General features: G+C 43.6%; 1 protein-coding gene across 6 annotated transcripts in view; it reads left to right on the forward strand.

Moving 5' to 3' along the window:
- The first annotated feature begins 4326 nt into the window (after nucleotides 1-4326).
- Nucleotides 4327-15947, forward strand: part of NUDT4 (nudix hydrolase 4) — a 31130-nt gene continuing 19509 nt past the window's right edge. For 2 of the 6 annotated variants that reach the window (XR_010372871.1, XM_064450802.1), the window contains exon 1: nucleotides 4327-4799. Coding sequence is in view for 2 of the 6 variants with exons in the window: in XM_064450802.1 (XP_064306872.1) it covers nucleotides 4701-4799 (99 nt within the window). In the remaining 4 variants the exon portion in view is untranslated. Of the gene's footprint in view, nucleotides 4800-5378; nucleotides 5402-11811; nucleotides 11840-15947 lie in introns of those variants that run through there. The other 4 variants (XM_064450810.1, XM_064450808.1, XM_064450822.1 and 1 more) reach the window with 4 other exon arrangements.

A 15947-nucleotide genomic window follows, 5' to 3' on the forward strand; every position in this document is an offset into this window, starting at 1 on the left:
TTTTAAAGTTCTGTCCGTTCAGTGTTTACCAGAAGAGTGTGTGTGTATGATTTGGCAAGCTTTTTGCATATTTTCTGGCACTTAAAAGTATTTTAAGACTAATGCTGGCGTTTTCATAACTGCTAAATCATTAGAAAGATGGCATTTTAAGTTTGCAGGGAAGTTAGCTTGGCACTGTTCTCATCTGCTTCCTCATAGCTAACCAGAGAGTAGTATAAAATCTCAGAAGAATCACTGCTCCTTCCTAATATATCTTGGGGGATTAAATCACCTTAAATAAGAACTAACCTGATGAATACTTACCCTTTCCATATAATACCAAACTTTCTTATATTCAAATATGTTTAAGATTTTTTTTTTTCTTTTTTTTTCATGTTTGGGAAAGGTGCTAACCAGTCTGGCTGTCAGCTTAACCTTGCTCAATGCTAGTTACTGTAAGTTCAGCTGAAATGACAACAGGGCCTAGAGCTGCCGGCAGCCTTTCACCAGGCTGCGACGCAGCTGAATGAGGATTTACTGTTGCAAAAGCCCACACAATGCAGCACTAGAGGGATGCATTCTCAATACACTGCTCGCTTCTGAACTTTTGGACTTTTGCGCTGGTTTAACGGTTGAATATCGAAGAAATGTTTTAACCATGACAGAACAAATGATCTATATCATCAATAGAGTGATGATAACTAAAGACAGCGGTTGCCCTAATATAAAGTGATTAATTTGACGTGCTATTTGCAGAGGTGAGGAAAAAAAAAAATCTAAGTACCTATTTCTCTTTAGAGCAAATGTCAATTAGAAGACTGAAAGTACCTCCAAAGCAAATATTTCATTTTTATTAACCATAATAAACTAAGAGTTGAAAAGAAAGTTATATAAAACTTGCCAGAACATAGTTATTGAACAGTGCAGTTTCTAATCTTGGCAATAAATGTAGGTCAAGGGAACTGGAAAAATCTAACTGCTCTATAAATTTTTAAACCTGTTTCTTTCTTCAGAAGGAAAAGGAAATTGTTCCCTTGCATTTAAACAGACATCACTTCACTCAAAGTGTAACTACAGCTAGGTGGAAAGTTATTTTTGTCTGAACATAGAGGTTTTTGAACTTCCTTTGAAGCGTCTTTGTACCCTGCATCGTTTACTCAGCTCTGGTTCACACTTGTACTCAAGGTATCATGAGATACGTCACAATTACTATTGCTGTAATGCCAAATCCTTTGGCACTACACTGTAGCAGTTCCTTTCAGTAATATATCCCATGCAATCATAATTTGATACCCAGTACTCATACGGTGCATTAACAAAATACGAAGCAATGCATCATTGCAGAACTACTGTGAATATGAATGTGATAGCTTTGTAAATGTTAATTATTTACTGATGATTTGACTGTTTCACATACAGTTGTTGCTGACTTATGTAGTCTGTCCACACACAAAACTTACAAGATTGAATACTTAAAAAAAAACATACAAAACCCTTGAAGATTCAAGCCTCTTGATGATTCCAAAAATCAAGGGCCATTTAAGAATCACATCTCCAAACAAATAAAAAGTAATTTTAGGCATTTAATTCCTAGCACAATGAATCTCAACTTTTCTAAAAAAAAAAAGGCACCTCTCAAAACAAAATCTCTTAAGGTCCAAAAACTAAAACATCCTACCACTTTACTTTTTAGGATTCATATATCATTTTTTAATATTTTCTGCATTTGAAGTTGGGTTTCTTCTAGTTTGCAAGATAAAAGCCTAATTACATATAGGCAGAAGTTGGGGCTTTCACAAAAACAAAGCACGCTCCAATGAATTTACAAATCATTGGAGCAGTCACTGTGTTTGAGCATATGTGGGCTACAATACATAACTACAGCCAGCGTATCGACTGGCCCATCTCACGGAGCTCTCTCTTCCACCTCTTACCTCTGTGATACGTGATGAAGAAACCATCAAGTTTCACAACAGAGATAGGATTTGTGTGTTGCGTTCCAACTTGGTAGTCAAATGTTTTGTTTGTTTTTTGGGGGTGGGAAGGGCGAGTTGTACAAGAGTGGAAAACCTGGCCTAAGCTCATCTGATCTTTGGACACTGCTCTCGTTAAGTATAAATCTTACTTTTGAACTTCCTCCAGTTGCGTGAGAGGTGAAGCCTCCCAAACAAACAAAAAAGAGTAATTCAGAAAGAGCCATACTGAAGACTTAAAACATGTTTGTCTTAAAATGTAAACCCTGAAACAGTAGCTCAAGGAACAACGCAAAGGAAAATGACTTCTAGCATATTGGTCTATTATAAAAAGACCAAGAAGTTTTTTTGCTATATGCATTACGACTGTACATCTATGTTGTTTGTAAAGATGTACTTTTAAAACTACACACTTTTAGGGAATTTAGGGAATACAGCAAAGGTGGGAACATCAAACATGAAATATCTAAGAAATGCTGGTGCAATGACCAACTGTGCAATCTTAATTTGTAGCCCTTGAGTTTCATTACATCATCCCACACTCCCTTTTCTGTACCATGGACAAGTTTAAGAATACAAGCATCTAAAATATGCATTTATTCCTCAGCATCCTCAAAGGTTTCAGATCTCAACCCTTTGAACTTTGAACTAAAAATTTCAGACATTAATTGGGTAATGCTCCTTCCCTCACAAAAAATAACTTATTCTGACTAGGGATCCATTAAATACCTACTGAAGTTGTATGTAGCCTGAGGCCTGACTGGTGACAGGGAGTAATAAATGAGACCTGGACCTGCACTGAACAAGGGAAAAAAGAAGAAATCAAATCTGCCAGTCCATCTGCTAAGTGGCAAAAGCAGCAGGGGCCTTCTCAAGAAAAATATGCTTCTACAAGTAATTAATGCATAAAAGCAAATTAAATTTGGACCTTTTTAATCTTTTGGTGTTTGACATTACAGATTATTGTAACTTTAACAAAATAACATTAATCAATAGAATTGTGCTTTCCCTCCTTTAGCTGCCATAGTTTTCAAGCGTGATATTGCACTGACTCATTGCACTTAGTTCACACTCTAAAGAACAGAAGTCCAAATTTCACTAAGAATCAGAGTAACCAGTGATGATGAACCAATCTCCTTTCAATGAATGCTGCAAAAAGCATATAAAAAGTCTGACTTGCTACAGGACAACAAAGTCATTAAAAAAAAAAGTATCTTAGGATGAAAAAAACCAGGTGTCAGGAACAACAGGAGACAAGTAGGATATAGATTTAAAGAACATTAGTCCACTCTAAAAGCACAAGGAAGCCTACTCAATATCAGAAAGGTTCAGATGAAGGAAAAAGTTCAGGAAATAGTTCAGACAGGTGATTTCTACAAGTATATAAGCACGCACTACCTTCTGTCTGCCAACCTGACTGAGCATTCTTTCATGCACAAGCACTAAGTGCTTTGACAGCTACTTGCAACTGACAGCAATCCAGGGGCAGTGAAAGGGTACATTTCCTTGTTTTGCTTTGCAGGATTTTTGATGATAAACACCAGCTTTTCACCCTACCAGACAGTAATAAAGGTATGTGGGTAGTAGACCTTTTCCTGGCCCACGAGCAGCGTTGGGAAGGCCTTTTGTCCATGTTTAGTTCCTAAATAATGTTGTTATATAAACAACAACAACAAAGCATAGCACAGGCTGTCTGCTTTCCCAGCCTGCGTGCACCAGTACCTTCTAAAAGCAAGCTATTTCCAAAACGGTTTAGCTTAGGTTGCTAAAGCTACACCCTTCCTACGGTACTGGGCTAGGCGCATCCTCCGAGCCTGGCAGCAGGGAGAGCCGCCCCGCCCCGCACACCCACGCCGGGCTCCCTGCCCGGGCGGCCGCCGGCATGCACCGCACCGCACCGCGCCGCGCCGCGCCGCGCCGCCTCCCTCCCGCGCTCAGGGAGTCGTGCGGGGCGAGGGTCCAGCAGCGCCGGAGCGGCGTCTGCCGTGGCCTTACGGGACCGTTCCCGCCCCACGGGGCCACCGGGTGGTACAAGCCCGTGGTGCAGCCCTACCACGCCGCGCCACTCCCGGCCCCGGCTCGGCGGGGCAACCGCGGCCGGTAGGACACTGCGGGGCGGGCCCCAAGCCGCCCGCCCGGGCCGGTTCCTGTCAGCCCACAGCACTGTGAGGGCGGACGGGAGCAGCCCCGCCCCACCTCGCACCAGGGCCCGCTCCTCGCATGGGCAGCCCCCACCCCGACGGGGCCCCGCTGGTGACTAAGCACGCCCGCAGCCGCGCCGCGACCGGCCTTTTACCTCCCCTCCCGCTCCCCGGGCCCCGCCCGCCGCCGCGGCCCGCCTCTCCCCCCTCCCGCCGCCGCCGCGCCCGGCGCCTGCGCGGTGCGGCGCGGCGCGCGCGGGCGCAGGAATGTGCGTTACAGTTAAATAGTGGGCGCAGGGGCGGCCGCCGCGGCGCTCGGGGCCGGCGGGCGGGCGCGGGGCGGCGGCTCAGGGACGAGCCGAGCCTAAGCCGAGCCGAGCGGGGCGGTGAGGGAGCCTCCATGGCGCGGCGCGACTCCTGGGGCGGTGGTAGCGGTGCGGCACTGCTGTGACAGGAGCTTGGCAGCTGGGACCGGCCCTCCTCCCGCCCCACGCTCGAGCGGGGGGCCCGCGGCGGCTGGCCGGGGGCGCGGCGGCGCTCGGAGAGCGGAGCCGTGGCGGCGGCGGCGGCGGCGGCGGCCGGGGGCAGCCGGCGTGTCACCGCCTCTATGATGAAATTTAAGCCGAACCAGACGCGGACGTACGACCGGGAGGGCTACAAGAAGCGGGCGGCGTGCCTCTGCTTCCGCAGCGAGCGGGAGGACGAGGTGAGCCCGCCGAGCCGCCGCGCACGTGGGGCGGGGGGCGCCGGGCCCGGCTCCCGCTCCGCCGTGTCCCCGCCGGGCCGGCCGGGGCCGCGTCCCTTTGTCTTGCCGGGGGGCGCGGGTCCCTCGCGGAGGACACCCGCCTGCACACGCGGAGTTGTGCCGGGGCTCTTCCCGAGCCGGGGGGTGGGGGTCGATGGTGTGGAGCTGTGCGGGCTCCCGGCCGCAACCCGCGCCGGGAGCGGGGTCGGCGGCGGGCGCCCCCCTCCCGCGCCGCGCCGTGCCGGGGGCGGGGCGGGCGCGGCGGCTCCGCGGCGCGCCTCTCGCCCACCATCTTGGGGCGGTGTGGCGGGGCGCGGTGCGGGCCCACGTGCGCGGCGCCCTCCTTTGTGCGTGGTGGCGGCGGGGCTGGGGGACGGACACACGGACATGGGGGAATACGGACCCGGCTTCCGAGGAGGAACCCGACACCGGCCGAAACTCCCGGGTTATCCTTTGTGTGCCCGCAAGGCGGAGGAAATCGGTGAATGTGTAATGGCGCATTGAGGGCAGGGCTGGTGCTGCCCTTCAGATGAGCGTGTCCCCCCCCCGCCGGCTTATCTTAGGTGGGGTGGAAACATCTCGTGTTTGAAAAACCTGTTCTTCCCACCGAGAGGGTAAAATGGTGCTTAAAAATATTTTGTCAAGCAGCTCGGGGGTGGGAGGGGGGGGCGTTGCGGTTTTGGTTGTAGAGGATAGCGCTCAGCCGGGGTTTTATGTTGCAGCAGAATCGGGAGGTGGCAACAAAGTTGTCCTATATTCCTAGCCAAGGTCAATTGCACTGCCCGTTATCTGGAAACTTTGCTCATGGTTTCATTGCACAATGCATTTATAGACTGTCTTAGGCTGGAAGCCTATGCTTTCCTGATTTTCTTTTCTATTCTGTTGTCTAATAGCTGTAAAATAACTACAAATGTTAGCAGTTGGGATTTTCTCCCCCCACCTCCCCCACTCCCCTTATATGTTGGAAGAAAATACTGTCCTATCCAAGCTGCTAATATGGCAAATTTCTTGCTTAAACATCTACTAAGCAATATAATGCATCAGGGAGGGGCCTTATCTCAAATACAGACCCTTGGGTCTAGGCAAAAATTTTGTATGGAATTCTGGTATATGCCATCCCCTGAATGGTATAAATACAGCCTTGGGACCACACTGATCAGCTTTTCCTAACCTCATAAAAGAGAAAGGTGCCCAGCAGGAATCTTGCTAGTTCTTGCTTTCTTTGGTCTGGCTTTTCTTTGGTTTCAGCAGCACCTCTGACACTCCAGTGTGCTTCCCTGTTTATCTGTCTTCGGTATTTATTTTTGGATGCTACTTCAGCTCAGACCTGTTTGGAGCTCAAACATCTGAGCCACTGTTACAGCTTCCTTGCACCAATTGTTGTCAGAAATTCATTGTTAGGGTCACCTTTGTCAGTAATTCCCATTCATTCTTCATTTCCTGCTACAACTTCTTGTATTCTCTTTCAATCTTGCATCCAAATGAGACCACTGGCTGCTACAAAGAATTGCGTGTAAGAACACCCTCAGAGGCTAAGGATGGTAGTAGCAGCTTTGCTGGGCTGTGTAGGAAGAGTGGATGCTGACACTTGTTGCACTGGAGCGCTTTGTGGTACTGTGAATGGAGCACCAGTAATGGTTGTTTGGCATTGTGAAAGTAGACACACTTGAGGGTGAAGTGAATGGGATAACACCAAGTTAGATTTGGGACATAGATAAAGCGTGTGGAAACAGTTCAAATCACTTTCCAGTGGTTATTTCCAGAAAATCAATGGCAACATCTTGAACTTGCTTAGCTGTTTCTCAAGTGCCAACTCCCTCTGTACCAATATAGAACCTATTCACTGGTTGTGATTAACTTGTATCACCAGCCATGTTCCCTGAATTGGCTGGATGAGGCTTGCTTCTGGTGTTCTTGAACACTGCTGTCGTAATATGTTTCCATGTAGATTTACTTCAAACTCCACATAGATGTGCTTAGTGTTTCCTTTCCAATTCTCTGCAGATTGTACCATTCACTTTGAGCTGACCTACATCTCCAGGGATCTTTAAGTGCAGGGTAACTTCTGCGGTGAGGAAGCACGAAGGTAGTAACCGGGTGGCTAGAGGGAGAGTAGGGGAACAGCAGGTTCCTGTAGAAACTAGAGGGGGAAAACAAAAAAATTAGCTTTCATAGTTATTTTAACCTACAGGGTTACTACCCCATAAGCAAAGAGTTGCTAGAAATTAAAGGAGAGACAATAGAATAGACAACTGAAATAAATCTTTAGGAATACATTTCTTTTTAGGAGTCTTAAAGCAAGAAATCAAAATCTGAACTTTTTATTTTTTACTGGAGATTCTGTCTGCAAGGCTGTCAATATATCATGTTCTACCTTTTGCTGGTTAGTTTCTATCAGGAGGAATGAGTATCTGCAGCAATCTTCTGATACAAATCTTAGAATTAACCTGTCTTCCTGCATCCATTCTGACTTTCTGAAAGGCCAGCCCATATCCAGTTTTTCCTGTGCTTTAGCCTTTTTCCTCCCTTCTTGCACTTTGCTTTCTGACATATCTGTAGACAGCAGTCATTCCTTTATTAGCACTTTTTTTGACTGACTTGAAGTCCTACAGCCTTGTCTTCCAAAACCTGTTTTTTCTTTTTCTGACCATCATGGTAGCTTTTTCATGTTCTTCAGCCTGACAGCCATATTTTTTGAATGTTGGTGATAGTTGTAGTTGCTTTAGATGGAATCTCACTGCATTGTGTAAAAGGTTGCTAATACTTCTCTAGCTGTACTAGAAGAAAAACATTGCAATTCAACCTGTCTTTATCATGATTGTAAAGCTATTGTGTAGTCGTCTTGTGATTAGTGGTAGTATCTCTTAACTTATTCCCACCTCATGAACTCTCAGCTTGTACCATAAATTCTTAGTGTCCTGCAGGTTAGAATTACAATATGTTCTTAACAGAATGTGATCCTTCTGCAACTTCAGCATGAGATCTCCTGTTGATTCCATGACTTGTGGATGCTGCCTCTCAATTTGGAGACTTACAAATTTCAGTAACAGCTTTTCATCAATGAAAATCAGGCCAGCCACTAAAACATTTAATAGTTCTATTGTTAATCATCATCTAGCAAAACCTGCATGTTACTTCTTCTCGGTCTGTTTCCTCTCCGTATTGCACTTCTTAGGCTACCTTTGTAGCCTCATTGAAGCCTGTGTTATAGCTGAGTTTTATGGACAGTGATGCAACGTGTCAATTGAAAAAGGCTGTGGTAACAAAAGATGTTTTTGATAAAACTCTATTGCATTTCCATTCATTTTCTGTTTGCTTCCCAATTTCTTAATTTGAAATATAGGTGGGCTCTAGAATACCACTGAGGCAGAATTCAGTCTGATGGTCTGTGCAAACGCTTTGAAACTCAGCCGCTGAACTACTCTGCAGCTGCAGCGCCCTGTCCAATTAGGCTTACCAACAGTCTTTGCTGCCAGACTTAAAATTGTTGAGTCAGTTCTCTTGGGTGTTATGGGCTGGAAACTGGGCTTGCCCGCAGTCTTGCAACCTGTCAAAAGCTTCTGCTTTGTCTTGAGAGCTGGTATTAGAGCTGAAAGCATGTACTTGTGAGATGACTGATGGTTGTCCAGATGTACCACTGCAAAAATCCCGCCTTCCTGTTTCTTTCTTCATCTTCAAGTGACTCCACATGTGCCAATTTACTGCTATATAGCCCATTTTGGTTTAGGTTTTGTAGTCTTCATGCTGTGATATTGTATGATTTTAAAAAAAAAAAATTCTGGAGGAAGCCCAAGCAGCCGAGTAATGTGGTGAGTAGCTTTGGATTTTTTCTGCGCATTTTAGAAGATCTCTTAGATTACTGTCATTAAAGCATTGCCTGTTTTGGTCTCTCAGTGCTGTCATTTGGGCTGAAGAGAGAGCAAGATGGCTGGATATGAGCTTAAGTGCTGGCTCCTACTGTCGTTCTTAATGGAAATGAAGCAGTAATTGCAGGCACTGTCTGCCCTTTGAATGAAAAAAAATTGCTGGAAATGAAGGAGGAGGAATCCCATATAAAATGAAGCAAGGCTCTGTGGGCACAAAATGCGTGGGGGCTGCAGGCTTTTTGCTTTGAACAAGCAAGAAGCTGTTAGGTGTGTGCAAAAATCTGATGGTATTCAGCAGACTGGGATGGGCTGGTGGATTTGTGTATGAGGAAATGCAAGTGTCTCTTGAGCAACTAGGAGATGTGAATGGCAGCTTCAGGATAAGCCAGCAGGAGAACCTCTCTCAGTACTCTGAGAACTGACCGCTTCCACGGGTTGGAATTGCTTATGCATTCAGTACTCTGCAAACACTGATTTTGCATAAAATGCTGCTGTCTCAGGGTCTGGGCGGATTGTAGGCAAGGAAATTCTTACTTCTCAAAGCAGAGAATGAGGCAGGCCTTTAAAGCAGCAAGAGCAAATAGTAATAAGCGTATTTTTTCTAGTCATTTGGGTAACTAAAACAATTTTAAAAGCTAATTTAATTTTTTCTTCCATCAGCTACATATTATACAAATAAATGAGCAGTTATTTTTAAAAACTTTGGATATGAAAGTTGAGTGCGTTCTAATTATTTTGGCATCTGTAACACTGCTTTATGTAATTGAATATAATACTGAAAGCCCTACTTTAGTGTTCAGCCAGCAGTTTCTAGTGGCAGATCTAAAACATAGTTTCATATGCAAAAAAGTCTTCAAGCTTTTCAATTTTTAATTTTGCCATTTTTGTTGTTTAGCCTTGTACAAGAGATCAAAGTAGATGGGAAGGATTTCCTATTACTTTTGAGACAGCAGTGAGGATAACTGTCACATGCTTATGTGAAATGTAGATTATTTTTTTTTTTCTCCTGTAGCAGGGCATACACTTGCATATCAATTATTTCCTCTTAATTTGGACTTAAAAATTATAGGCTTCTAGTATTGTATCTCCTTTTTGGTCTGATTTACAGAATTTTTTTTCTTGGGCTGTAGAATGTAAAGATTTAAGAAACCCTTGTTTAATCTACCTTGTTCTGGTAGTGGCTGTTTTATTATTTTGAAAAATAGTAGCGTTCCTCAGCTTCTTACAGCTGTTGCTTCATATTAGCAATGGTTTTATTAAAGGATAATAGAGGAAAAAGTAAAATTATTTTTGAGTTGGTCTAAATCATCTGAAAACCAGAAAGACCTGTTGTAATATAACCTGATCTGTAAAACCAGGGCCCAGAAGTGTCATCTGGCTACCCTTGCAAAATGGGGTGTTTTAGGAATTATTGTACATAAATGTGCATAGTGATGAAAGATCTTCAGTTCTTCACTCAGAATTTGTCATTTGGTTTCTTCATCCTTCAGTGTAAGCTCTTGGGTGTAAACAGCTTTAAAATATATGTGTGCTTTAAAATATAATTTGGAGTGTGACTATGCACCATATTTAAGGCTGGCGTGCTCTCCAGAGCAATGTATGGATTGATACAGGTTACCTAGCTTGTTCGCTGATTGCCTAATAGAGTATAGGCATATTTTAAAATACCAGAGAATATACATTTCAGTGTGCACTTCAGGCACACTGTGGTTTTTACTTGTTCTGTCTCATGTCCATGCCCTGCTAACGTACAGGAGGAGTAGCTGACATAGGATGATTGCTGCCTTAGATTTGCTCAACACTTTCTTGATAGTTGGACCTCATCTGTATGGTGTAGGAAGGGGTATATAGCTCAAAAAATCAAGACCTATAAATAGCTTCCAAAATGGCTCTTGATGATGGGTCTGCTTGTGGTGTATCCCTGCAGGCTCGTGTGGAGTTCTGCAGTGGTTTAAACTTGTGTTAATGTTAAAAACAATTGAATGTCAGGCTGCTCTGGTAGGATTTATATCAGGTAACCAACTTACAAGTGCCTTGTTATTCCTGCTTCCACAGAAAAACAGTTTTCTGCAAGCATTACATATGCACCTTGCCTGCATGCTGGGATCTCTTATGATAAACTGCAACAACTGCTTGCCAGCAGTGGAAGCCTGCAAGTTTGGCAAAGCTGTAGGAATTCAGCTGTCCACCACAGCGGGAAGCTTCAGTCTTCACTCTTCAGATACTGAAATCAGTCAACTATGAGCTGCTTTTTATTGGGAAACCTCAAATATGTTTTTTCCCAGTACTTATGGTATTACTTGTCTGTGCCGTACGAATGTGTTTAATGGGGTGGGTAGTCATTCGAAACGGGCTGTGGGGAGAAAGAAACATGGCTGTACCCGTCTGACATCAGGCTAAGGTGTCCTGCAACAGAACATGTTCAGTGTCTTGCCTGTTTTAGAAGATGCTGTCTTTTTGAACTAGTAATATTTGTAAGTGCTTAGATACTTGAGAAGATAACCTTTATAGTTTATTTGCACAATCCTAAGTTTACTTTAAGGTTTTAAACCGGTGGCTAAATTTCTGTTTGAATTGCCCCAGTTAACTCAGTGGTGCTCAAAACTTTCAAGTTACTGGTGTCTGTGAAATAGCAGATGGCAGACTTCTTCAGAAATATATGCAAATCCTAGGTAGAGATTCTAGCTAGGATTAGTAGCCATGTTTTCTTAAACATCTTTTGTAGATAGATATGTGACCACGTAGATATTCACGGACTGCAAATTGATGTGTATTTTTTTTTCCAGTCTTGTTTATAGAACACTTAAAATGCTTATTTTAATTAGGTGGCTTTCTCCCGTTGTTCCAACCTGAAGAAAGATGTGTTTGGCTTAGTGTTTAAGCACTTCAGTGGAGCCAGTCCTGTTAAACATAAATATTTTAAAACAAATTTTGTCTTCAAAGATGTATGGGGTTTTTCCCAAGTAACTCGAAGACAAAAAAGAAGGCTAAAAGGTAGCTGGTACTTCTCAAGAAGTAACCTTGTCATGTCTTTACCTTGCAGCTGAATGGATCTCAAAGATTTGGAGCTCTTGTTTCTGGCAAGTGCTTGGAAGCTGATCCCGTAGTCAAACAGATTATGTTGCTGAGTAACAGGTAAAGCCCAGTTCTGCTCAAGATTAGGCCAGGGTTTCAAGTTACAAAGAAATGGGCAGAAATACGAGTTTTGGCTCTTCCCCTGCTACCTTATGTGTTTTCTCCCTTGGTCTGTATTGGCAGACATAAGGGAATAAGGATGTACTGTAAAGTGGGTGGGGAACTGACCCAAAGCTTCTTTATAGACATTTGTGGGGGGTTTCTTGTTTGTTTGCAGGGGTTTTTTGCAGCCAGGAATCTCCTTTTGCCGTGTAGCTGGGTGCGAGATCTGCACCCTTCACACACCATGAGAGCTGTCACATCTGATTCTCTGAAGCATACCAAAGCTTAGGGGGAGATCTAATGTTACAGGTGACTTGAGTGCTTGTTGACGTGAGGAAATGTGGTCTGACTGACGTACCATAGTAGTATAGTGCTGTCTATTCCTGATAGGAACACTTTAGCTGAAGAACAAAACAAAGTACTTTAAATAGCCAGAGGAAGGCACTCATTCTGAATCACTATAACATGTTTGCCAAGTATGTGAGTTTCATGTGAAATAAAATTCATAGAATAATAGAATTTTAATTGCAAGTTAAAGCAGAACTTACTCTGAAAAAGGCTGATGTTTTATTCCCTATTGCCATATAGCCTCAAAATCATTTGCAGATCTGATTTTGAAATATTATAAAAACATATGCATATATTTCTTTACCATTCTTCTTCAGAATGCCAGTAAAGTTGCACTGATTGATGTCCAAGCATCATGCTGCTGCTTTGAAAAGTGATCTTTAAGTAAAGTTGGGAGGATATTTCAGACTTTATTTATTATATTGTGTAGACAGAACCCAGTTTTCTGGGTTGCATTCAAGACGCCATGGTCAAGTTAATGAACAGTAGGATTAATGTAGTGCTAGTTGTTATGCTGTTTCTCTGCTGCTCTGCCAGTTCTCGTTCATTGAGACTAAATCTTTTTAACCTCGGTCATAGCTGAGGACTGCTTTTCAGTCTGTTGTCTGTAAAGTACTTTACTAGAGGCTCCTGAACTGGCTTAGGCTGATCTGAAATTGGGTAGCTGCAGTCATGCCTTTCTGCCCCTGTTTGTATGGTGCTGACCCTTGTATAGCTGCGTACTGATCAGCGTTGGGTGTGTGCAGGCTGAAAACTAAGCTTTAATGGTATAAGCTAGTATTCAGCGAGATCAGCTTCCTGAACTCATTGTGCCAGTGTAAGAGAGAAAGTAAAGTTGTTGCAGCATTGACTTTGGCTTTTAAAATGCTGTCAACTCTGATCCCAAGGTTTTTTTACTACGCCACAATAACTCTGTGCACCTTACATCTCGATTCACTTTGAAAATGATTGCAGTAAATAATGAGTATTATAAGCAATTACACTGGCGAGGATGTTTTCAGGAATGCAGAAGTATGTTCCTTACTGAATGCTACCTGTACAGCATTGCTATGGGAAGTTTAGGAGCTCCATTGCGTCTTTCAACTTTCTGGAGTCCAAAAAGAGGCAATGGCATTCTAGGACAAGGATACCACGGTGACCTGTAGGGGAACTATGAAACTGTTTCAGAACTACTGAAATAAGGCAGTGATTCTTAAAATAGCAAAAAGTGTTAGACGAAGGAAATCTCTGCAGTAGCAGGCTGACGTGCGCTATCTAATTTGAGATGTGTGCTTTTGAGTAAAAATTCATACAGTGAATCATGCAAATATGATCTGGGAGTGTTGGGCTGATGGCTGGACTTGATGATCCTAGAGGTCTTTACCAACCTTAATGATTCTGTGATTCTATGATTCTAAGAGGTGCTTTTCATTGCTCCTCAATAATGTTTCTGTGCTGTAGCATTCAAAGTAGTTCCCATTACTTTTAAGGAAGTGCCTGAGCTGAAAACAATTGGAGGTTGGAAGTGTTAGGAATAATAAAGTATTTCCTGCTCATCATCTCCACTGACCATCTGCTTATGGCCATTTTTAAACAAAACTTGGGCTTGACTGAGCCTTTTGGCTGTATTTGGATTAAACCATCTTTATGACTCTTTCAGGTGCTTTTAACTCTGGCAAACCAACCACGTAGGCTGAAGTTTCCATATTGAGTGTGCTAGGTTAATACAATCTGATCTCCACCAAAGTGGGTCCTGTTTTTCTATTTTACTCAGAATAGGGTTTGATTCTCCCCCCCGAATGTTTCTGATGCCTGTGAGAACATGCAGTACATCTGTTGTCTCTAACGGCATTTTGACGCTTTGTTTTGTGCTTGAGAAGTACCTCTTGCTGCTTTTACGATCTTTCCTATACTCTGACCAGTTTAAAGCTTCTGAAACGGTTTGCGTAACTCACCTTCATAGAGCTCGGGAGCTAAATCCTTCATCTTCCATGCACCTGCCTTTTCCTTTCCTTCTCTGCACAGTGTTTAGTCATGCACCTGAGCAATGCGGTGCTCTCTGCAACTGAGTCACACGGGCTCAGTGGTCTTCTGCAGGCAAGGGGTTGATTCCCTTCCTTTTGAAAGTTGTTCCCGTTTAACTCCCAGTTTTACTATTTAAAAAAAAAAAAGGCAAACTTGGCTATCTCCATCAGGTAATTCAAACAGCAAGTTGGACATAGCTAGTGGATCAGTGGGGATGATGAGAGGGGAGAAAGTGGGGTGTGCAGTGCAAAGGAGAGGAATAGATGTAGTTAGGGTGGGAGGAGAAAGCTTGCAAAAATATCTAATGACAAATAAATAATTTCTGTGAAATTGGAGTGGTACCTTTTCAACTGTAAGTTCGTTTTTTCTTGCAAGTAATACATCTGCTATGGGAAAATTCCCATCTTGCAGTTGGTTTATAGTGGATTCTGTTGCTATTGCTTCATTAATTCAAGTTGTGGATGACTGCTCTGAAGTCAAAAGAATCTAGCTGTGGGGGTTTGTTCTGTCTAGCAAGTTTCAACCTTAACCTTGTGTAGCAGCTTAAGCCCAGATGGCAACTAAGCACCACCCAGCCACTTGCTCATTCCTCCCCGGTGGGATGGAGGAGAGAATCAGAAGAGTAAAGTGAGAAAATTCATGGGCTGAGATACAGACAGTTTAATAGGCAAAGCAGAAGCTGCACACGCAAGCAAAGCAAAACAAGGAATTAATTCACTGCTTCCCATCAGCAGGCAGATGTTCAGCCATCTCCAGGAAAGCAGGGCTCCACCATGCATAATGGTTACTTGGAAAGACAAACACCATCACTCTGAACATCCCCCCCTTCCTTCTTCTTCCCCCAGCTTTATATGCTGAGCATGATGTCATATGGTACAGGGTACCCCTTTGGTCAGCTGGGGTCAGCTGTCCCGGCTGTGTCCCCTCCCAGCTTGTTGTGCACCCCCAGCCTATGTGCTGGTGGGGTGGGGTGAGAGGCAGAAAAGGCCTTGACTCTGTGTAAGCGCTGCTCAGCAGTAACTAGAACATCCCTGTATTATCAACACTGTTTTCAGCACAAATCCAAAACGTAGCCCCATACTAGCTACTATGAAGAAAATTAGCTCTATCCCAGCCACAACCAGCACACCTTGCCTTTTTTTAATGTAAGCTAACTCTTAATACAGTTATGGTTGTAACCTATTATGCCCTACAGTTAAGGAAGAAAGAAAGCAATGATATTTTATATAACTTTAAGTCATCTTCTACCTCTTTAAGTGCTTGATATGAAAAAAAAATATAAAGAGAAACAGCTTTTGGTTGTAATCTGTATTACTCTGAGCTGTTGCCATTTTAGTCTTCTGGAATATATGGCTGCTAGATGTTTCGGAAGTTTCTTTTGACTTGAGAACACTAACCAGGCAAAAACTTTGGCATCTTTCTCTAGAAATTTTCAGTTGTTTGTCTGCAGGCTTAGCATTTATAGTGAGAAGTCCCATGATGCTACATGCTCTGTAATTACCTTTGGGTTTTGGTTAACCATATCTTGGTTAAGCATATCGATAGGTGCTTATTACAAGTAGGCTGGCTGGCAGTTCTTCTTCCTCACTGCACTCAAAGGTCATTGCTATTCCTGGACTTGAAAACAAGGTAAAAACTTGGCTAGCAAGACTTGGTGGAAGAATTTTGCTTTTTCTCCTCTTAGCTGAATTTTGCACCTTCACTTCATCACTTG

This window comes from Phalacrocorax carbo, chromosome 1, assembly GCF_963921805.1.
Source record: "Phalacrocorax carbo chromosome 1, bPhaCar2.1, whole genome shotgun sequence".
NCBI lineage: Eukaryota > Metazoa > Chordata > Aves > Suliformes > Phalacrocoracidae > Phalacrocorax > Phalacrocorax carbo.